This window comes from Triticum aestivum, chromosome 1B, assembly GCF_018294505.1.
Source record: "Triticum aestivum cultivar Chinese Spring chromosome 1B, IWGSC CS RefSeq v2.1, whole genome shotgun sequence".
In the NCBI taxonomy this organism is placed as follows: Eukaryota; Viridiplantae; Streptophyta; class Magnoliopsida; order Poales; family Poaceae; genus Triticum; species Triticum aestivum.
Window position 1 is genome coordinate 46,703,966 of NC_057795.1, and position 8,680 is coordinate 46,712,645.

General features: G+C 42.9%; 1 protein-coding gene across 1 annotated transcript; it reads left to right on the plus strand.

Annotated features, from left to right (window-relative positions):
* The first annotated feature begins 1,201 nt into the window (after window positions 1-1,201).
* Window positions 1,202-5,159, plus strand: LOC123076828 (proline-rich protein 36). Its single transcript, XM_044498974.1, has 5 exons — window positions 1,202-1,259; window positions 1,612-2,313; window positions 2,446-2,562; window positions 2,660-2,700; window positions 3,666-5,159. The coding sequence occupies exons 1-4, from the start codon at window positions 1,202-1,204 to the stop codon at window positions 2,689-2,691; spliced, it is 909 nt and encodes a 302-aa protein (XP_044354909.1). The 3' UTR covers window positions 2,692-2,700; window positions 3,666-5,159.
* Window positions 5,160-8,680: the final 3,521 nt, after the last annotated feature.

An 8,680-nucleotide genomic window follows, 5' to 3' on the forward strand; every position in this document is an offset into this window, starting at 1 on the left:
TCGAGGGGTCAAGGGGTCGATGGTCGAGGATCGGCGACGGTCGAGGGTCTCCGTTTAATAAGAATGCCCCCATTATGGATGTGCACAAGTTGATCCATTTTTTCTGATCTCATCCATGGCTACATCATTTGCTGGAACTAACAGGCATATGACGCTACAAAACTCTTCAAAGTTGTTTTGGAACGGAGTTCCGGATAGGATGATTCGCTTTTTGGTACGGATTTCAGCAAAGGCCTTCCAAATAGCGATATTCTGAAGGCTCTTGCTGAACTTCATACCAAAAAGTGAATTATCCTATCCAGGAATCCGTTCCAAAACAGTTCTGGAGAGCTTCGTACCGGTATGCGCCTGTTACTTTCGGCAAATGATGAAGCAATGGTTTTCTTGAGATCAGGAAAAATATGTACCATTTTCTGCACATCCAGAATGGCGCCATCTTGTTAAATGTCTTAAAGGTTACGAGAATCCGAGTGGTCGAGGATCGGAACTAGCTAGGGTAGGGGGTTAAGGGTCGCCGAGGGGATGACGGTTGTCGAGGGTCGAGGGTCTCCGTTTAACAAGAATGCCCCCATTATGGATGTGCATAAGTTAATCCATTTTTTTCCCGATCTCATCCATGGATACATCATTTGCTGGAAGTAACAGGCGTATGACGCTACGAAACTCTTTAAAGTTATTTTGGAACGGAGTTCCAGATAGGATGATTCGCTTTTTCATACGGATTTCAGCAAAGGCCTTCCAAATAGCGATATTCGGAAGGCTCTTGCTGAACTTCATACCAAAAAGTGAATTATCCTATCCGGGACTCCATTCCAAAAAAAATTGGAGAGCTTCGTACTGTTATGCACCTGTTACTTTTGGCAAATGATGAAGCAATGGTTTTCTTGAGATCAGGAAAAATATGGACCATTTTTTGCACATCCAGAATGGCGCCATCTTGTTAAATCCCTTAAAGGTTAAGAGAATCCGAGCGGTCGAGGACCGGAACTAGCTAGGATAAGGGGTCAAGGGTCGCCAAGGGGATGAGGGTCGAGGGTCATCGAGGGGTCGAGGGTCGAGGATCGCCGAGGGGTCTATGTTTTCCACTATTAATATATCCATCTCTCATGTTTGTATATTAATTGTCATGTTGTAATATTTGCATAAACTATGGATCAACAAAGAGACTTCGAACAAGAAGAGATATTGGGGGACATAATCTATGACGGAGGTGACGTCTTGTTGTTTCTCAACGACCTCGAAGAAGGTCTGGAAGGAGAGTAAGCAGGCTACGGTGATCAAACAATGAAGGAGGAAAGTCATGATCATGATGGTGGCTCCGGCGACCGTGATGACGGCTCCGGTGACCGAACAAAGTCGGGATCAGCTATTGCAAAGTCCGACGAGGTATATATATATATATATATATATATATATATATATATGTGTGTGTGTGTGTGTGTGTGTGTGTGTGTGTGTCTATATATATATATATATATATATATATATAGGACAGGGCTATTTTGTTACTAGTAACAGAATATTATTCTGTTACCCTCTATCCTATATAGGCCCGATCGGTAGATTCCCCGAAGCCTAACTGGTATGCACAAGAAGAAAATAAAAAGTAAGCCCACCCCGTGAACCCTACCTCCCGCAAATCATCCCGACCTCGCGTCCCTCCCGTGCGCCGCCAGGCCGCCCTCACTTCCGAGCGCGCTACCACCAGCCTCCTCCCCACCACGCCACCAACCGGCCTCCTTCCAGCGTGCCTCCGGCCAGCCTCTCCCCGAGCGCGTCGCTGCCTGGCCTCCTCCCCGAGCGCGCCGCTGACGGGCCTCCTCCCCGAGCGCGCCGCCTCCGGGCCTCCTTCCCACCACGCCGCCGCCCGGCCTCCTCCCCACAGCGCCGCCGCCCTACCTCCTCCCCACCGCGCTGCCGCCCGGCCTCCTCCAAGCGCGCCTACAGGCGGCCTCTCCCCCACCGCGCCGCCGCCAGGCCTTCTCCCAACCACGCCACGCTGGCTGGCTTCTCCCCGAGCGTGCCGCCTCCCGGCCTTCTCCCCATCGCCGGCAGCTTCTTCGTGCTTCTTCGGCCACCTCCCTTCCTCCAACCTCCCGCATCTCGCACTGCCCACAGAACAATGCCATCTCGCGGTGGGGATCCGCCGCCGGAGCGCCCTGTCCATTCACAGCCACCACTCCAGGCCGTTCAACTCCACCACCCGAACCGATTCACCACCTCCTTCCGCTGCCCCTCCTATGTTTGTTGGTGTAGCCAGCGGCGCTCTGCCCCTCTTTTGCTTACCCTGTCCATCTCCGCAACTCCTCGCAGGTGATTTCTCGCCCATCGTGTGGTGGTGTGTACTCAACTGAATGTTCACCACTGTTCGAACTGTAGCGCTAAGAATTTGTTCTCTTCTCTAAAATTTTGTTGCATGTTCGCTTTCCTATCTTCTTTCTGCAGTATTCGGCTGGATCATGCTGGAGATTCCTCACAAACTGCCTGTGTTTGTAAATTGTGATTTGTTGTGGTCAGGGCATGACGAGGATACTACTGACATTGATCCCACACTTCCGGGAGGTCAGCTAGAACTTCTACAGTTCTCTCTATATCTGTGGAGAAAGCTACCTATTTTGATTTGAGATAGGTGTTGAAAAATTCCTTTGTAAAACTATAGGTTGTTCTGACGGCCTTCGAGTGACTACATAGCAGTGAAAGGTAATGCGGTACCCGTGTTGCGGCATAAGTGTAGAAATGTTGGTTTTATCTAGTGTAAAGTATAACTCTGGTGTAACTGTGTGCTAGGGATCAATGAGGATCAAGTTCTGGTAGCAAAAAAATATTTGTGTCAGTTCAATATGAAAAGTGAAATAAGTATTAATTCAGTTGTATATGTGTGCACCGTGGTAGCAGTTCAGTACAATAAATTACATCAGTTCGTTAAACAAAAAAAGAAACACATTTTCTGGTTTAGCCTCTATACTAAAACAAAACTTGCATTCTCTCCCTAAGTACACCGCTTGCATTCTCTCCCTAAGTACTCCTAAAAAGCTCTTTATTCTAATTACTTCCTAAATCTCTACATTTTAGGCATGCGACTTTACAGAAAAAATTGGCAGCCTATTCTTATTGTCGCATTCAGATCAGTAATGTGTATATAGTGAAAATTATGGTGGTAATACCACCAATCAACCATTTTTCTAATTAAACAGAAATACACAACAAAAAAACAAATATATTAACTAGTTCAGCCATGTAGGTAATCACAACAATGTCCATTTTACATTGTATAGAGGCTACATCAGTTTAGTATGAAAAAAAGGAACACAATGAGTTAACTTTGCAAGTACATCAGTTCACCTTGAATAAAATACAGAAGTGCACCGTCAAGATTTCCATCAGTTCGCTTATAAAAAAGTGAAAGTATTTGAATAAAAAAATTGTGGGTAAGTAAACTAATCATGTTCTTGTAGTTTGGAGGGACAACATAATAAGTTCTACAGAAATAAATATAGAAGTTCATATTTCAAAACAAATGAAGTATTTGGGAAGTAAAATTATGTATTTCAAAGTAGACATCTTTTTAGGTTTCGTCGTGAACATGTAATGTTACTGTACATGAACTTGTTGTTCTTTTGACATGAACTTGTACATGCTAATGGGTGGCTGATGTGTGTGTGCAGGGACGGTGGCATGAAGCAGTTGAGTAGGTGTGCGTGGTGAGCAGCTACTGAACTTATTCAGACACTACAAAATGTAGTCCCACACAGCCTCTCAACACCACTTCTTGAACCTGCTTGAACCTTCATGGCCCAGGCCGTTCACTGCCTCCACACAAGGCCGTTCGATGACGCAACGCTCAAGCCGATCACCCTTGCCAGCACCCTAGACTCCCATGAAATATCTAGTCAAAAAAAGGTTGATCGTAAGTGCAAGTACACTACACACGCTGAGCTGCAACGGGACACGGTGACATCACTTCTTTTGGGTTGTTTTCTGTATGAATCTGCATTTTTGTTATTAAATTCAGTACAACAGAACACATGAATCTCCAGCGGGTACCAAATTACTGATTCCTTAAAACAATTAATAGATTGCACCATTGGTTGGTCTACTTGTGTAAATCTGTCAGTTCATGACAAGTAACTTCTGATGCTAGAAATGCAGGATGTTTGTGTGAATCTTGCTTGTTTCAGAGAGAAAAAGAGTTGGTACTTGCATCACATGGTGTACTGAACAAACATACGCATTCACATAAACATGCTAACAACTCCTCTTGCTATACTCATGCTTGTACTTGTTTATTTTTCTTGTTTGGGAAATGATTTCCTATCCTCATAACAGCTTTTCTCAAATTTCATTTAATTTAGTTTCAAATTAAACCAGAGCTAATGCATAAATGTCATTGGGTGAGGTTGCTAGGAAGATTTGCAGTAGAGAATGCTTTGTTGGAAAAGCTTCTATTGGTATTATTAACAACAAAACTCTCGGTGGACATAGACCGTAAATCTTGAGACTATTTTCACCATTTTTTGCCCTTTGGTGTTTGGAAATTCTAAGTTTTGTTGATTTCAACTTGATGAATATAAAGATATATGCCATGAGTTTTAGATTATATCTCTGCTGTTGTAATTGCTTGTTGGTGTTTATTAGTAGATATACATGTATGAGTTCACTCCTGACTATTGTAATAAAGTTTTTTAGGATTTGGAAGTATCTAGTCTGGATTGGCAGTGTAAAAACCATATATAAAATGTCGTGTTGCATGCTAGCAGAAATCTGAAAATAAACTCAGCATAGTTCCTATATTTTATTCAAGTTCAAAGCTAAACATTTCTAACAGCTTATCGCTCCTTGCAGGATACACACTATTCATTGCATTTGTCATCGAGCGATTGCACCACTCTCTTCAGAAGCTCATCACCCCGAGGAAATCAGCCAACACCTCCCAGAGAGGAGCTTGTAATTTTCGAAATGGAGTTCAAACGTGAATTTGAGAAAATGATTCCTCGGCTAAGTTCGAAAAATGTCATTCTGTGAAGTTCGCCTATTCAGCCATGGACTAGTCAATGGTAGAGTAGCAATTTTGTTTCTTTTGTACATACATGAATTGAATGTAATCAACGAAAAGAAACATATGTTGATTCTCCAAGTTAGAGTTCATTTTTATTTTCTTACAAGTAGCAAAATTTCCTGTGTAGATCAGTACAACTTCTGTGCGATCTTGTGTTACAAATCTTGTAGTACTGCTTTTACAGGGGTCTTTCTAGTACTTTGTAAAGCAAGCGTGGTCCATTTGTAAAAATATGGCAAAAGACATCCTTCACTCTTTCAGTCTTTTGCTAAAAAAATGTTTTAAGTTCAATGGATGCCATCGAGAATGTTTTAAGCTCATATTCTCTACCTGAATGTTATTATTTGTTTGCGACTCGTCTCATACTTTGCGAGATGACAATATTTCTCTCCAGGTTTTCTACTCTTTATATGAGTGGTGAATGTGTTCTCTAAACTCTCTTATCTATTTTGGTTGATGACCCTGTGGACATAAAAAAATTGTATGGGAAAGTTTGTGTAGTACTAGCATATAAGTTCTAGAAAACTAAACAAGGAAAGTTCAAACAAGAAGCTCTATGCACTTTCCTGTCTATTTTGGTTGATGTTCAACGTGTATTACTAGCATATAAGTTCAAAAAACAAACCGCAATCAGTTCCATGCAAATGCAAAGAAGTTCAAAAAAGTATAAAAAATTTCTAGAGTCAAGTACAAGTGCTCATCCAACACGGTTAAAAAATTCTGGTTCGTCCATGTATTACTAACATATAAGTTCAAAAGATTAAACGCGGTTAGTGCGTCTATTGAATTCAAGAAAATCCTAAGAAGATCAGTACAAACTCATAAGGAGATCAGTACGAGTTCAAGTGATCAACCCCTAAACATTTTCTTTTAAAAAATCATCCAGTTCAACGATATAAATCATGCAAGTTCGGGACGATAATACCATGAACCGTTGAAAAGTTACGAGGATAACCATATAGAAAAAACAGAGTAAAGTCTAGTCTGTGAAAATACGCTCAGTACAAAACCATACGTACATCCGTTCAAGTACTCTTTTTTTGGAACCTTTCAAAATTACTCTATAAAAAATACATCAGTACAAATGCACACGTAGATCAGTACAAGTACTCTGTTTTTTCTGACGGAAAAACAGCATGATGGGTCTCACCGTAATCCAAATTACTCTTCAACGGTTTACAATTTGAGAAAATGTTCAACATGACTAAGTTTCGTATTTTTGATATCTTTCCAACCATATATTATTTTCCTCATTTCGACAAACTTCTAAAAAAATCGCGTTCGGAATTAAATTTGACCGTATTCGAATTCATTTTTAAACTGTAAGGAATTAGCAAAACATTTAAATATGAGAAAGTTGCGCATTTTCCATAGCTTTACAACGCCATATCATTTGCATCAATCCGTCAAACTGTTTGCAAAAAATCATGAAAATATGCTTCGCCCAGAATTTCACCGTTTTCCAAATTACTTTTAAATCGTATAGAATTAGAAAAAACATTAGATATATGGAAGATGCGTATTTTCACCAGCTTTCCAACACCATCTTATTTGCTCAATTCCGACAAACCGTTTGAAAATTGAGTCCAAAATACGACTCGCATTTTCGGTTTTAAAAAAACAATTTTTTTTTTCAAAACTGCTCTTAAACCATAATGATTTTGCAAAAACGTTCAATATACTTGAAATATAGTTGTCAAGAGATTTCCAACAATATGTTACACGCCCTGTTCCGACAAAAAAATTGCAAAAATGTTTTGAACTAAAGAAGACGATCTGTTAAACATAACTGAAGCATCAGTTCAACCGCTCAAAAATCATCAGTACAACCGCGTGAAACCATCAGTTCAAGTAGGGTAACAGAATAATATTCGGTTACGCGTAACAGAATAGCCCAGATGTGTGTGTGTGTGTGTGTGTGTCTATATATATATATATATATATTCTGTGCTGACTAGCTAATTAATGCATTAATTGTTTTGGTATGTACATATATTAATTCTTCTTTCTTCTTTTATAGCCCTAAGGATCGAGCAAAACTTCGGTAATGAGACGAGGCACGGAGAAAAAGTTGCACCCGGATGAAAGGTTCACGATCACAGAAATCATGCGCGGTGGCCAACCGATTAAACCCCTCCGGACCAAGGAAGCATTTTCTGCTCAGTGCGGCGTTCTTGTTAGGGACATGATCTCGATCAGTATCCACCAATGGTAGAAGCCTAAGAAGGAAGACCTTCAAATTTTTTTTGTCGAAGATAGACAGAAAGATGATCTTTGGACCGCGCTGAAGGAAAATTTCACCCTACCGGCAGGAGGATCTGGAGAAACCAGTTATAGAGCCATTGATCAAGCCTCATGCTCTGAAGAAGATGGCAGATCTATTCAGGAGGTGGAAGAATGAGTTGAAATCAATGTATGTCGACAAAAACAAGACTCCAGAATTCACCGGCCGATTTGAGAAGATAGGAGATCACTGGCCCGCATTTGTGGCCCACAAGACATCGGAGAAGAGTAGAAGATGTTAGCGATTAACAAGATAAATGCTGCAAAGAAGGAGCATCACCATTGCACGGGGTCAGGTGGCTACCTCAAAGCCAGGCCGTTGTGGGACATGGTTGAGCAGGACCTGATTGCTAAAGGGGTCAAACCAGAGACATTGCACTGGCCGGACCGTTCAAGGACTTGGTTCTTCGGGATTGGGGGAACTTTGGACCCTAAAACAGAGAAGTGTTGTTGGACGGACGAGCAACTTGCAACACCCATCACGAAGCTTCAGAAAGCAATCAAGGAAGCACAGGAAGGGACGTTCGTTCCCGACAGAGAGAACGACGATCTCACAAAGGCCCTCGGGAATCCTGAGCAACCTAGAGGAACACGAGGCACGCCAGGCTCCGTTGCGTGGAAGGTTGGGTTTCCCGACGCAGGCCGTTACAAAACCCAAGAGAGGAGGAGGAAAGTGGAGCAGAGCGAACTGCAGCAGCTTCAGGCAAGGGTACAAAACCTAGAGGAACGACAATCTATTGAGAACCAGCGAGATCCTACCCAAGATACCCAAGAAGCTACCCCACAATCTCAGCGGAGAAGCAGCGTGGCTTCCACCGAGCTCGTTTAGCAGCCGACTTCATGGGTCCTAGCTACCCCATGGATTTTATCACGGATTCACACCAGTGCCACCTTATGATGCAATGGCTTCAGCTCAAAGTCAAGGCGGCTGTCGGCTCTGTGTTCCCTCCTTCACCCGGAGCAACTTTTCACTGACTTCCAATTCCACAAGGCTATGCTGTTGTGATGGTGGATGAAATAACAGAGGGATTTGAGGAGCTCCAGCTTGAGCACCCCACAGGTGATGGGGAGACTCAGCTGTGTCTTGGTCAGAAGACTCCGTGTCTATGGCAGAAGGAGCACATCAAGCTTCTAAACTTCACGCCTCCCGCGAGTCAGTTGGGCACTCCGCCTCCTCCGCCTCCTCCTCCTCCTCCGGCGAGTGATCAGGGCACTCCACCTCCCGCTCTGCCGCGTGAGGGCGGCAATACTCTGCCTCCTTCTCCGCCTGTTCCGGCGCGTCCGAGCGGCCCACCTCCTCCTTCGCTTCCTCGTAAGCAACAACGATGGTGGACACAGACG